The 15,398-nt window shown below is 41.1% G+C and overlaps 1 protein-coding gene across 1 annotated transcript in view; it reads left to right on the forward strand.

Moving 5' to 3' along the window:
- Positions 1-1,450: 1,450 nt before the first annotated feature.
- Positions 1,451-15,398, forward strand: part of LOC144791172 (cytochrome P450 2J2-like) — a 309,092-nt gene continuing 295,144 nt past the window's right edge. Inside the window, exon 1 of the mRNA XM_078665822.1 lies at positions 1,451-1,567. Within this exon, the coding sequence (XP_078521948.1) occupies positions 1,492-1,567 (76 nt within the window). The 5' untranslated portion in view covers positions 1,451-1,491. The remainder of the gene's footprint in view (positions 1,568-15,398) is intronic.

Genomic DNA, 15,398 nt, shown 5'->3' on the forward strand with positions numbered 1-15,398 from the left:
AGGTGGTGGTTGGAATTCAACTGCACGCATTGCCAGGTTGACTTCTAGTAGAACTGTTCAGCAGGGTTTTGAAAGGGTTTGTATCGTATGTGGTCAAGTCTGGTTGTAATTGGAGAAATCTGTTAAGAGAAAAAATGTGGCTTTATCGCATTACACCGCACTCAACAACTGAAGTTAGTCCTTTCCGCCTCCTCAAAGGGTGTGATCCTGCTTCCACGATTTGTCCGTGGTGGTTCAAGGACAGGTGCTTAAACAAATCATTTTCAAGGGGGTTGGTAAGGGATGTTTCTCAAAAAGTTGAGTGTAAATAAGCGAAACCAAAAGTGTGGTATAATAACAGATGGAATGTTTAAACACCCAATTTCTCAGTTGGTGATTGGGTAAGAATTAGAAGACCAGGTTTTCTCACTAAATGTTCTGACAAGTTTGGTAAACGAATGAAAGTGGTTAAGGTTTTTAGTAATAGTGTTATCACTCAGGATGGCTAGCTGTGGAACATCAAGCGGGTTGCTAAATGTCCTTCTGTTCACAATACCGCTGTACCTGATGTACACCTTGTACAAAAAGAGACTGTTGCTTCTAGGGTTAAGACCTCTGTTTGACCAAAATGTTTTCCCAGAAGATTTGCTGACTATGTTTCTTAATTGTATCATTCCTATTATACTCTTAACTTTGTTTTATAATAAAGGGAGGTGTGCTACATCCTCCATTTAATTCCTTTTATTTTCCCTGTCACTTTAATTGTACTGCATCTTTCATTATGGTTTGAATTCCATATAGAACTCAAGTGGCTGCTAGGCACCAGGTAAGTTACACTGTTCCTGCCTGCCAAAGTAGCTGCTGTTCGTTGCTGTGTCGCTGTCATTAAATGAACTGTTCAAGGATTTGATTGTTCCAGTCTGATTTATAACACCCTGATTTGATAAATTTATAGCTGGGCAAGCAGGAGGTCAAGTCAAAGTCCCCATATTTACTGGCCCGGATCTAGAGTTCCCTTGTCCTCTGATCTCTGCTTGCTTTCTACCAACTCTCATGGCAGACAGTCAGACTTTGGCCAAAATTTAAAAGTAGATTACCAGCGCATACCAACTTTGGTGAGAGGATGTGAGTTTGAGGTGACTACAGGGGAACCAGCTGAGTGACTGCAAAATGGCTTAAAAAGAAGGAGAAAACATTATTAGGAAACCTACATTTGGGCTTTGTTGCAAGCACAGTTCAGAGTCTCACAAAGGACATTGAACTTAGGACGGTTGGTAGAGGTGACTGCTAAATAAAGACAGCAGATGAATGGAGATGTGGTTAGGATAGTGTTTGAGGGCAATGTTAAACAGTTTTTTATGATGTGTTGTGGTCATTTATGTTTCCCATCCTTTGGGACTCAATTTGTGTGTTTTGTATCCACAGCTTGCAAAGATCTACGGAAATACATTCACCTTGTGGGTGGGTCATACCCCTTTGGTTATAACCAATGGATATGAAGCTGTGAGACACATGCTGGTATCCAAGTCCGAGGCAACATCCGGACGACCTCAGATACCTTTCTTTCAGATATTTGGAAATGGAAAAGGTACATTCCTGAGTACACTGAAAGCAAATTTATATTGTGTGGAGGATCTCCACCCCATCCATCCCTTTTATGTCAACACATGTTGCTATATCCTTGATTCTTCGCTAATCCCAAGACCTATCTTTGCTCTTATACTGTGATTAGTCAGATATTTCAATTTTGTGAGTGTTTGCCAATGCCACATGCAGTAAAATGGCAGTGTGGCTGTGTTAAATGTATTTTTTTTCTAAAAGTCAACACACCATTAACTTCCTAAAATAAATAAGTAACAGTATGTAGGCATTGTGCTCCAGTGAGAAGACAGAGTGAAACAAGAGCTAAACACATACTTTCACAATTGGCCACTGTTGATAAAAGCACTCCTATCCTTGCTAGCACTAAACTGTCTACTCCGAGATTGTGGGCAACTACAATTTAAGCCTCATGACCATTGTGCCATTATTCGGCTTGCTGAACAGATTCTCACTGTTCTTCTTGGCAACCTCCTGTATTTCACCCACTCTAACCTCACTCATGCTCCCTTGAACAAATCCAGACTGTATTTTCCTTCCTTCTTCACTGCATTTGCACTTTCCTTGGTTTCATTCAGCGCTCTTTTCTTACTGCACTGACATCACCGTATCAGCATGACTTTGTTTAGCCCTCTTCATCTGAACATACCTAAAAATTGAGCTTCATGACGTCCTGTTGGTCATGATCAAGATTTTGCAGTGGTGGGCACTCACAGTTGAAGGAGCAACAGCTGCACTTATAATCACAAGAGAATACAGATCTAACTGGTTTTAGAATGAGATGCAACAACGTTTGAAAAGTGACATCTTGAGAATCACAAGTCAAAGTCTGGTGATTTCAAAGGTGCTGAGTTTAGCAGAACCAACTTCAAGCAATGGTGCACGACCCACTATAATATCATGTCATTTTAGGCTTCTTCTACAATGACTCTAGGGATGATTAGAAGGGATTTATTTCTTTCACTTTTCTCACAATACTCCTCTAAACAAACAAATATGACTACCTCACAACTTTCTGCCATGCACAGTTCTCTGCTCCCAAAAGCTTGAGTCTCTAAGGCCCAGATGCATCAAGCAAAAAACAGGTCGCAAACGGGCAGATTCTCAGAAACTGCCCGTTTGCGACCGGTACTTTTTGCATTTGGGATGCATCATCCCAAATGCAAAAATCGCAATTAAGGAATCTCTAAATTGAGATTCCTTAAATTGCGATTGCATTTAAGGAATCCCAAATTGAGATTCCTTAAATGCAATGCATCAAACTAAAAAAAATTGCAATTTCGCAAATAGGAGTAGCAAATAACCATGAAGTTGAACTTCATGGTAATTTGCAAAAACATTGAAAAATGCACTAAAGTGCATTTATCAAAGTTCCATTTTACATAGGGCATGTGTGTGTGCAAGATGTACCTATATGCAGATTTCAGGGGTGCAACAGGGTGTCCTTTGGACACCCCTGCACCCTTGGAATTGCATTCTCAATTTGCAATTCACTAATTGCTAATCGCACATTGAGAATGTCTTCCCATTCATTCCTATGGGCCTCTAGGCCCATAGGAATGTATGGGGAGGTATTCCTTAATTGCGATTCGCAATTTGCGAGTCGCAATTAAGGAATTTTAAGAAATCACTATTTTTAAAGCGAGTTCTTGATGCATGGCATTTTGCAATTCCTTATTAGCGAATCCTTATTTTTCGCTAATTAGGAATCGCAAAATGGATGCTTGATGCATCTGGGGGTAAGAGTACTTTCCGCCTCCTCCATTCCCATCTTTCCATCTGACAGCATGCTAGTATCCCCCCTTTGACAGGAACTTCACTATGATCCAACCAAGTGGCTTGGGTCATTGATCATTCCAATTGACATTAGAGCCAGGTTTCTATTTTGAGGAAAAAATTCTCCATTTAATCTCCTTTCTGATGAACAAAACCTTGTTAAATGCTTATGTCATGAGTAGGCTTAATTATTTCCGTAGCTCACTGGTGAAACTTTTTCCATACTACTTCTCCCCTACTAACTTTTATGCAATGACACAAGTCAACCTTACAAGATAGACTCTCAGTTAGGTCTTCCCACAATCAACAGTCTTAGTTGCCTTCTGGTAACGACAGAGACATACATAAATTACCGATATTTGGATCTAGAATTATGCATGGCATGCCACCTTTTTAGCTTTAGCAGCTCTTCACAACCTCAAACATCCAGATGAAAAAATTATATACCCAGCCCTCAAACTTCCTTCTGAAACTTCAGATTGTGCTACTACCAATTGTTCTTCGAGAGGCAGCAAAATTCAAGACCCAAAATACCTCAATTCATGAGGGGCTTTAAAGCCCACCTCAAAAGCGAGGCTAACAGTGAATGTTCTACCTGAAAAAGAAATACCGTATCTCCATCCTCTTTTTGGTTCATCTCCCCCACTGCATTTCTTATCTTTATCTAAATATTTCAATAGATGTGTTTAATAATAGCTCTGTCAAAGTCCTCACTACTCTCCAGGTTACACAGATTATGGGTATCCAAAGAAGTACAGTCACACACCATTATTTCACATGTCAAAGCTTCACACTTTACAAAGTCAAAAAATATATATTTTAAGAAAAGGACATGATGAGAGGCTGTTCAGGGCAATGGCTAAACTTTTTCCCACCATAATAGACAATGATGGGCTTACGATGAGCAACGTGTGGACTGGTAACCATTCACTGTAACCTAATTTAAGTCCTATTTAGTGAAGTCCATAGACTCTGCCTTTGCCATCTGGCCCCAACCCAGAAAGGCCTGTCTGCCAGGCGTATGTTGCTCGTGCCTGAATTATTGTTTCATCTATCAACATCTATCCTTGCAAAATGGGACGGCTTACATCTATTGTTTCCTCAATGCAGAATTCAGAGCAAAACCTTTACCTCAATTAATCAAATGCATTTGTCAAGCATGTGGCTGCTTTAGCTGTGGTGTCCTGGAACTCAAAGAGAAGACTGATATCATACAACATCATCAAGGAATGATTCTAACAATCAAACAGCCAAGTTTTTAACTTACTTTTAAAAATATCAGCTGACTGTGCCCTGCGTAGCTGAGGGCCAAGGTGTTCCAAAGCTTGTCCGGAATGTAGAGATATGGAGATGATTAATGCAATGGTAAACGCAATTAAGCCGGCTGGGGGGTAACTAGTGAATTTTCTCTCATATTTACAGGATGGTCGGCTAAACAGCAGAGATTATGTACTATTAGACCTGCAGCTGAGTACGGATAAGTTACTTACCTTTAATCCTAATTCTCTTCCAGGGGAACACTCATCAAAGGCATTAGTATTGAATAGTCTTGCCCACGCACGGGGACCACAGGGCACCTATCAAATACTCAAATACTATGTATGTGTGTATATATATATATATATATATATATATATATATATATATATATATATATATATATATATATATATATATATATATATATATTCAATCAGAACAGGTAGCCTTTTGCGAAGCACTGCCACACGAAGTTTTTCAATAAGCACGTTTATTTGAATCCATTTCACTGCTCGATCCCCAGCAATTTTCAGAGTCTCCTTCGTACATAAAAGCCTGACGCATTTCAGGGATGACCCTTTCCTCAGAGGCAATGTTTGTGAAGGTCAATCAAACAGTTTCTGGTAGTGTCTACTCAAATAGCTCTCACCTGCCTCTATGGGCGTGTCTCAGGCGCACTGCATCCTGGGCTTTGTAGTACACTGTCCTTTAACCCACAGTGGGGCTGCTTCTTCAACCTTGCAATTTGAAACCAATATTCTCCCAGTGGAGCAAGGAGAGCACTGGAACCTGTCAGGAAGCGCACTTGCAGCAGCGAAAACAAGTCCAAGGCAGCACCACCTGTGTTGGCGCTGCGCCTGCCTTCGTTCCATAACTGCAAGCTCCTACCAGAAGCCTGCATGGACCCTCATTCAAGGTGGGACTTGCTTCTCGACTGGGCAACAGCCGAAAATTATTCAATCAGAACAGGTAGCCTTTTGCGAAGCACTGCCACACGAAGTTTTTCAATAAGCACGTTTATTTGAATCCATTTCACTGCTCGATCCCCAGCAGATTTCAGAGTCTCCTTCGAACATAAAAGTCTGACGCGTTTCAGGGATGACCCTTTCCTCAGAGGCAATGTTCGTGAAGGTCAATCAAATAGTTTCTGGTAGTGTCTACTCAAATAGCTCTCACCTGCCTCTATGGGCGTGTCTCAGGCGCACTGCATCCTGGGCTTTGTAGTACACTGTCCTTTAACCCACAGTGGGGCTGCTTCTTCAACCTTGCAATTTGAAACCAATATTCTCCCAGTGGAGCGAGGAGAGCACTGTAACCTGTCAGGAAGCGCACTTGCAGCATATATATATATATATTCATGCCAGGAAGGGTCCTTCAGGGATCAGCTCCCACGTCAGGTGGCGCGTTAGACGGCGAACCCCAATGCCGATCAAATTTTCAATTCAAATCTAATAATTGCTTATAAGCAAACGCGCACTCGGAAGTTGATTTTGCTGCAAAGTATTTTATTCTTAGCTAATGCTACGCGTTTCGACACTAACTTGTATCTTGATCACTCGATAACCATTCAATCGGTGCCAGCATGTTTAAATAATAGACATTGACGAGGTAACACAGTTTATATGTCATGTGACAATGCAAATGAAAATGGCAGCCATTACCCAGTGGTAAAATAATGAACACAAAACCAATAAATATAACATATTGTTAGTTAATGCAGTAAACATTTCACTTGGTATTTCATGAAAGTAAAAATTATAACATATCTCTCATTTTGCAACTTTCGAATAGTATTCAAGTTCATACCGTAGTACCCCCGTTATTAAACCTTTACCTCAATCAATCAAATGCATTTGTCAAGCATGTGGCTGCTTCAGCTGAGGTGTCCTGGCACTCAAAGAGAAGACTGATATCATACAACATCATCAAAGAATGAGGCTAACAATCAAACAGCCAAGTTTTTAACTTACTTTTAAAAATGTCAGCTGACTATGCCCTGCGTAGCTGGGGGCCAAGGTGCTCCAAAGCTTGTCCGGAGGTAGAGATATGGAGATGATTAATGCAATGGTGGACGCAATTAAGCCAGCTGGGGGGTAACTAGTGAATTTTCTCTCATATTTACAGGATGGTCGGCTAAACAGCAGAGATTATGTACTATTAAGCCTGCAGCTGAGTACGGATAAGTTACTTACCTTTAATCCTAGTTCTCTTCCAGGATAACACTCATCAAAGTCATTAGTATTGAATAGTCTTGCCCACGGCCGGGGACCACAGGGCACCTATCAAATACTCAAATACTATGTGTGTGTGTATATATATATATATATATATATATATATATAATTGAATCCGTGAAACAACTGAAGCACCCTGTTCGTCGCTCTTGTCCCAGCAATCACAGACACGTACCAGGAAGCTCGATGCAAGATATTTTTTTATTGCGTGCGCTTAAGACGCCATCTATATATATATATATATTTTTTTTTTTTCATGCCAAGAAGGGTCCTTCTGGGATCAGCTCCCACGTCAGGTGGCGCGTTAGATGGCGAACCCCAATGCCGATCAAATTTTCAATTCGAATCCAATAATTGCTTATAAGCAAGCGCGCACTCGGAAGTTGGTTTTGATGTAAAGTATTTTATTCTTAGGTAACGCTACGCGTTTCGACACTAACTTGTGTCTTGATCACACGATAACCATTCAATCGGTGCCAGCATGTTTAAATAATAGACATTGACGAGGTAACACAGTTTGTATGTCACGTGACAATGCAAATGAAAATGGCAGCCATTACTCAGTGGTAAAATATTGAACACAAAACCAACACATATAACATATTGTTAGTTAATGCAGTAAACATTTCACTTGGTATTTCATGAAAGTGAAAATTGTAACATATCTCTCATTTTGCAACTTTCGAATAGTATTCAAGTTCATACCGTAGTACCCCCGTTATTACCAAGTGGTGAAACTTCGGACCCACGGTAAACAATGATATCTGTCTGTATGTTAGTACAGTAATCATTCTACTAAACAATTCTTGAAAGTAATAATAGCGTGTCTTACATATTGCAGATTGATTCAGTATTACAATTCATACCATAATACCACCATTAATGTAAGGCAACCCGGGGTATAAATTCACTCGGTCTAGTTCCGATTTATAATTTCTACTAAATCGCCTGGAGCTAATCCTTCTGTACATAATGTCCCTAGTAAGGGCAGACACTATGAGATGGACTGAAAAATAGTCAATGAATAAAAAGTGATTTAAGTTAGCCCTTACACTTCTACTGGTGAGTTGTGGTACCCCATTCTCAACATCTTTGAGTCATATAAGTCAAGTGACCAATGAGTATCAGTCTAACTCATGGAAGAGAAGAATGTGCTCCACTTATAGCTCTTGTTTCCATGCATCATAAAAAAAATGGTATTATATTTTTTAATTTTTGAAACATAGATGTCAATGTCCAGGTTTGTACTAACTTCTACTACACCAATCAAGGTATGCCTCCTTAAAGTCCTTGCAACTATTGTCCATATTATCCATACAATTACCGGCATCTGATAAAAAAATAGTGCAAAAAAGTGAAGTTTCTTATCTTAGTAGAAGTGAGGTTGTGTCTTCCGTCTTTATGAAGAAAAGGGTAGGGAACCAGTGAAGTGCTCAAAAAAGTGAAGTGTCCCTTCCTTTCCTCCTGTAAGAAACATATAAACAAACAGTTAAAAACAACAGTGCATTAAAATGTTGAGCCACATATTACATGATTACAGTACTTCAGAAGCAAACAATCTATAGGAGAGAAGAAATCATTATATAGGTCCTGCGGATACTTCTTTACACTTCTTTCCTTCTTTCTCTATTTACAGACCACAAATCAATTTAAACAATAGTTCTTTTAATCTTCATGTAAATGAGTTGCTAATTCCTCATCTAAGTTATGGCCTCCCGGGAATCTAGTTTTGAGTTCCATAATCCACCTAGATTCTCTTTTCCTAAGTGCTAGTTCTCAGTTGCCGCCTCTCCTCCCTATATTCACTTGCTCCACTGCAAAGAATCTAAGAAGGGAGGTGTTTGATGGATGTGATTCTTGGAAATGACGTGCAATGGGGTAATGTACATCAACATTCGTTAAGGCCCTTAGATGTTCCTGTATGCGTTTCTTTACCATACATATGGTACTCCCCACGTACCTATGTTTACACGGTCATTCAAGAACATAAATCATATAGTTGGTGTTGCATGTTAGGAATTGTTTAATTGTTCTGCATTGGGGATTCCCTGGAATATCTACTTCCTTCACCATATAGCTGGATTTACATGCCCTGCAGGGCCCACAAGGATAAAGACCTTTAAGGCCTTGTATATGATGTTTCCTTGTATCTGAGATGTCACCCTTAACTAAGATGTCTCTAAGGTTCTTGCCTCTTCTATATGTAAACTGAGGTCTTTCACTTAATTTAGGGCCTATGATGTTGTCAGATTTCAAGATCTACCAGTTGTCAACTAGGATCTTCCAAATCTTATCAGATCCCAGGTGAAAGGTTGTGGTAACTCTAGTCGTTACATTGTCTGTGTCCTTGTGGGGTTTGGGTGTGAGTGTTTCTGATCTCTAAATACCTGCCACTTTTTTAACTGCTTTTTTCAGGACCCATTCTGGATAGCCCCGTTCCTTAAATCTTCCTAGCATTTTCTCTTGCTCTAGAAGAAAACCTTCATATCTACTGCAATTCCTTCTTGCCCTTAGTAACTCTCCAAATGGTATACTCCATTTTAATGGGTCTGGATGAGCACTGAGGGCATGCAAGATGCTATTGCCTGCGGTTTCCTTTCTGTGTAGATTTGATACTACGGCACGACTACCACAGAAATCAAGGTTGGTAGTGGAACCCTATTGAATGCTTATCGTGTGATCAAGACACAAGTTAGTGTCGAAACGCGTAGCGTTACCTAAGAATAAAATACTTTGCAGCAAAATCAACTTCCGAGTGTGCGGTTGGCTTATAAGCAAATATTGGATTTGAAAAAAAATATATATATATATATAAAAAACCTACTGTTTTTTTTGATTTGCTAATAACTTTGCCGTTGTTTGACGAATCTTCCTGAAATTCCCTCCCAAAAATTCTATCCAGGTCAGCTCCTATCCTGAAAGTTTGGGGGTGATTTGCCAAGTGGGGGCTGAGAAAAAAGGGGGGTTCCCAAAACACGTTTTCTCCATGTTAATTTCCATAGAAAATGATGCGACGAGCTACAGCCCGAACTGCTGAACGTAATTACCCCAAATTTTGCAAAAAGGTAGAGCTTGGTTCAGAAAGCGATTTTTTTTTTAACGATGTAAATCCGGTCAGTAGTTTTTGAGAAATTTGAAAAATAAGAGTCAAAAAATCAATTTCCCATAGGAAACTTTGGGCAAGGCTACAGCTGAAACTACTGAACAGAATTACGCCACATTTGGCAGTAAAGTAGTGCTCGGATCATAAAGCGACCTTTTTTTTAAATGGTGTAAATCCGTTCAGTGGTTTCTGAGAAATTCGAAAAATAAAAGTTTTGATATCTGGGCGGTGCCTAAGTTCCGAGCACGAGCTTCACTGTGATTGGCTGCTAACACTCCAAACCAGGAAGTGTTGGCAGCCATCTTGTGACTCTGTAGAAGCGAGTCACCAGAAAACAGAGAAACAAAGATATAAAACAAAAGAAGGGGCAGGATAGAAACACCCTGACCCTCTAGGTCTGCTCAGGGGGTCGTGGAAGTATTCCCAGGGCCAAAAAGATAATTTTTTGAAGAAAGAAATTCAGCCAATTGGCACTGGGGTCGCGGGTTCTCACGTTTTTTTTAATGAGGCATCTGGGTGGGCAAAGTTGTGGGGGTATTTCTTAAAAAAATAATAGGGGGGGCTTGTGCGGGCCCGTTGGGGCCACCGCAGCCCGGGGGCTTCACTCATGTTGGGAGGGGGATGTGCGGTACCCCTCCTGGAGCCTTCCATGTACTTATAACTTTGGTGTCGTTTGACGAATCTTTAGGAAATTTTCCAAAAAGTTTCTCTTTTTTGATCTGTTGCTATCTTGAATGTTTGGGGTTGATTGGTCTAGGGGGGGCTCAGAAAAAAGGGGGGGGCTCAAAATGTGTTTTCTCAATGCAATTTCCATTGGAAACTTTAGACAAGGCTACAGGTCAAACTGCTGAACGGAATTACGCCAAATTTGGCAGGGAGAAAGGTCTTGGTCCAGAAAGCACGCTTTTGTTTAAATGGTGTAAATCTGTTCAGTAGTATTTGAGAAATATGACATTTTACAGATATCGATATTTGAGAATTCTGACAGCTGATTGGCTGAGGCGTTACGAGCACGAGCGTGCGGCTCATTGGCTGTGAACTGATGAAACTAGGAAGTGTTGGCAGCCATTTTGTGACTGAGTTGAAAGGCGAAGGGCAGAAAAAAAAGAATAATTGTATAAGAGGGTATAGTAGGAACAGTGTGGTCTTAGTTTAAGCAGTCTGTACGGTGTAGAGGCCAGGAGTTTGAATGTTGGAGAGGTAGTTAGTTTGAATGTTGCGTAGACCGTGGAAATTAAGTCCACAGAACAACGGTGCGCTGTATTGCGGCAAGGTTGCGTAGGCTCTGGAAATCCCATCGGGAAAACAATGCGCTGTATTGCAGTAAGCTGTGTCTAGGGTGCACACGCAGGTAGTATGAATGTGCGGTATTGCAGCAATGTTCAGTAGGCTGTGTAAGGGTGCACACAGCTAGTGTGAATCTGCGGTATTGCAGCAATGTTCAGTATGCTGTGTAAATCATATTGGGAAAATAATAATGCGCGGTATTGCAGCTTTCCTTTAATATAATGCGCAATAATGTTTACTTATAATGCAGTGTTCATTTTTATCATGGACAGTGTCACTTTCTTGGACGAAATTTAATATTATGTGGGAGGGCGTGTTCTATCCCTGTGCGCGGAAGACCATTAACATTTAATTGGCTGAGGTGTTCCAACAACGAGCTCATTGTTCATTGGCTGCGAACGATTGAAAGTAGAAGTGTTGCCAGCCATTCCCTCCCCCTCCGCGGAGTATCAAGGACATCTGATTGGGTAAAGTGTTCCAAGCAGTAGCTTCCCAAGTTTACTGTTCATTGGCTGTAAAGCATTAAAAGTAGAAGTGTTGGGAGCTATTCCCTCACCATCTGCGGAACACCATGGACATTTTATTGGCTAAAGTGTTCAGAGTACAAGATTGATCCTTATTGGTTGGGAACGGTTCACTTTAATCAGCCATTTTGTGACGTAGTTCACAGGAGTACAGGGAAAAAAAGTAGGGGAGGTTAGGAACACTATTAACTCTGTACAGTGCTCACAAGGTGGTGGATATGGACTGTGAAGGTAAAAATTGAGTTTTGTATATTGTAAGGGCCATTTATATAATTTGTGTGGGCCTTACAAAGCAAGGTGGAAAAATAACAGAGTGTGTTGTGGACTTCTATTTATTAAGTCTGCGGGTGGGATACTTCGCAGAAGCACTAGTTACTTATAATGTAATTTACTTTTCTGACGGGGAGGTGTGGTTGTGCTGCAAAAATATACTTTCTTAGGAAAGTGAAGCTGTATATATCAGAGGGGTGACAAATAAAAACGCAATTTATAAAATATCCCTAAATCCTGGTGACACCCTCCCTTTTTTTGTCGGCTATAGTTTGTAAAAGTGTTGCCCCATATTCTTGTTAGTATAAAAGGGCATCAGTTACTTTTAGATAGAGTAGAAAAGAAGTGCTACAAGAAGCACTCATGTACTACATAATCTCAGGTCTCAACAACAATCACCAGTAAAAAACTGTTAAACACAAATGACGTGATATTACATAGAAATGTACGCTTCATCAAAACATTACATGAAGCACTATGTATGCAATTTTTTTTAGCAACTACTATTTTAAGAAACAATAGCTGTGTAACAAACTGTGAGGTACTGAGTTATCTACGGAAATAACTGTAGTATGTATTGTACATTTGTCGCACAGATAGATGTCCAACCCCTTTGAAGTACTATAAACACACAGTATTAGAATATACAGTGTGAGTTTATAGTATTCCACAGGAGAAGAAGAATAACGGTCACTACAAAAAAAACTAATTTTTTACATTTCTATTCTGTAGAACGCGGGAAAATTCTGTGGTAGTGCTTAGAGGTCGCTTACTGCTTCGCTGATAGATCAGGTACTCCTTTAAGAATATGTTGGATAATACTACAATATACACTACTATACACATATATTCTATAAGGAGTAGGAGAATATTTTCCAGCTGTGAATATGTTGAAAGCTGTCGCAAAAGAAGAATCCGCCGCTAGATAACAGAACCTGCATCACAGAAGGGACACGCGTAAATAACTCGCACAAACAAAACTAATCAATGAACAGATGTGGTTTATATACTTTTTGCTTATTTAGTAGTCTATGGAAGGAACATGGGGCTCCGCCCATTTAGATGTCACATTTTACAGTTGAGACGTGCTCATGTTTTCACAGTTTAACTTATGGACGTATTGGGAACAGTTAGAAAATATTAAGCCGTAAAGGTTTGATTTCGATCTTCACATGTATATGTATAACGTTGGAGAGCTTAAAAACTGTTACCCAGCAAATCATGTCATTTCGTTTCTCGTGACTAAAGACATGCATTAATTGCCGTAATTCTAAATAGAAGGCATTAAAAAAAAATTCATTCAGAATAGAAGAAAAATAAAATATGTGCTAATATTTGTGATCATTATGGTAAAAGTGCCAGGATTTGTAAGGCATACAGCTACCTCCAGAGAGGTTTCCCGGCGCTCGGAGGTGTCCGGAACATTAAGCAAGGTACTGCCAATAGTGTTGTTCGAAGTAAGGTATCATAGCTGGTGCGTCACAGTTTTTCTACACTTAGATTTTAATTAGTGCTAATTAAGTTTTAAACATTCTTAAATTATAACTTATATCAGACTACTGTTACAGTTAGTTACCTCCCCTTCTCTTGCGTTCCCCGGCGAAATAGACATATTCATCTACGAATCCGGTAGCATCCTCATCCAAGCTTCTGAAAATCACCTCACCATTTTCGAACAAAACTTCAGCCCCTTCTCCTACTTTTTATCCATACTACTGCCTAACTCTTCCCCCCTCATTAGTCGGAATCCCTTTCACCCTCCCTTACCCTACCCTCAACCCCTCAGCCCACAGACGCTTCCACCTTGCACGATGATGTCTCACATACACTACTATCCATCCCTCTCCATAACTCTTTACCACCTCAACTGATTGACCCCCTCACACCCTCCCCTTCCCTGCCCTCAACCCCTCACACCACAGTATCCTCGCTCACCTCACCATCTTGCACAACCCACCAAACCCTTCATCTCCCAAATGGCGACTCCACTAGACACCCCCTTCCGCACTACCCCCTCCCAGTACTCTGCCCTTGTAGTTCCTACCACCCAAATGCCTATATCAACTTCAACTCCCCCCATCTGCCCCCCTATACAGGTTATTATTCCCCTGCCCCCCCTCTCGACCCCGTACCATTTCAAAGCACAGGTCCTCTCCATACCCACCATTCCGAAAACACCCCTCCACCCCCCCGGCCTCCCAACTCCCACAATCCACAGACCGCTCCCCCCTGGCAAACCTGATCCTTCTCCTCCCCCAAATCCCCTTTCTCCTCCAGCCCCTACCACCCCGTTAGCTCAGAATCTATCTAACATTGAAAGCTCTCTCCTTGCCCTATCATTTGAACTCTCCCTACTCTGGAAAGATCTTAACCTGCCGTACGAACTTGATCAACTCTGGAAAGATTTTAACTACCTCTCCTCTGAAGTCCGTCTTAACCTCTCGATCCACCTAAGTGGTGACTCCCCTAACACCTCCAAATCTCAACAATGGAGATCTGTTTCCTGCTGCAACTGTTCCCCTCAGACCTACTTGACCTCTGTAACTCTTACATCCCTAACTATGCTGCTGAACCCCGCACCCGCCAAGCTACCATCCCAGTGATCTTGGGGACAAGTAGAATCCCTTCATCCCCATCCCCCCTAAACCCCCTACTCAACTTACCACTATCCGAACCTGCCCCCCACACAACCAACCTGATTTCCCTTACATGCATGCTAATCAATTGCTTCTCAGCTGTTTGGCATGCGACTGAAATTGCTCAAACCATCCTCAGCGAAGACATGACATTGCCTTCCTTATGGAAATCTGGCTCAAAGAACACTCTACTCCTATCCTCGACCTACTCTGCCCCCCCAGGTTACTCCAAACTCAGGAAAGATAGACACGATAAAGTTGGAGGTGCCTAGCCATCATCTACAAAAATAAACTCCAAATCTCGCTTGTTAAAAACACAGACCCCATTACTTTTGAATACCTCGGAGCTGAACCTAAAATCCAGGGCGCCCCCACTATTCACCTACCTAACATCTACCATCCTCCAGGCGAATCCCTTCCCTTCGCTGAGGAACTTTCTGACCTCCTCTCCCAATCTTCACTCCCCAACTCAAAAAACCTCTTCCTTGGTGACTTCAACCTCCACTGGAATGACAGCAAAGACCCAACAGTCTTCCTCCTCTCAAATCTCCTAGAGATCAATGACCTCAAACAAATCTGTCATTCTCCAACCCACGCCAAAGGGGCCACTCTCGATGCCATCATAACTAAGGACGATTTGGCCTCCCTTACCAACATCATCCCTATCGACTGGTCTTACCATCACCTCATCCTCTTCTTGATCAACATCATGACCCCCCCACTCATGACA

This window comes from Lissotriton helveticus, chromosome 11 (genome assembly GCF_964261635.1).
Source record: "Lissotriton helveticus chromosome 11, aLisHel1.1, whole genome shotgun sequence".
NCBI lineage: Eukaryota > Metazoa > Chordata > Amphibia > Caudata > Salamandridae > Lissotriton > Lissotriton helveticus.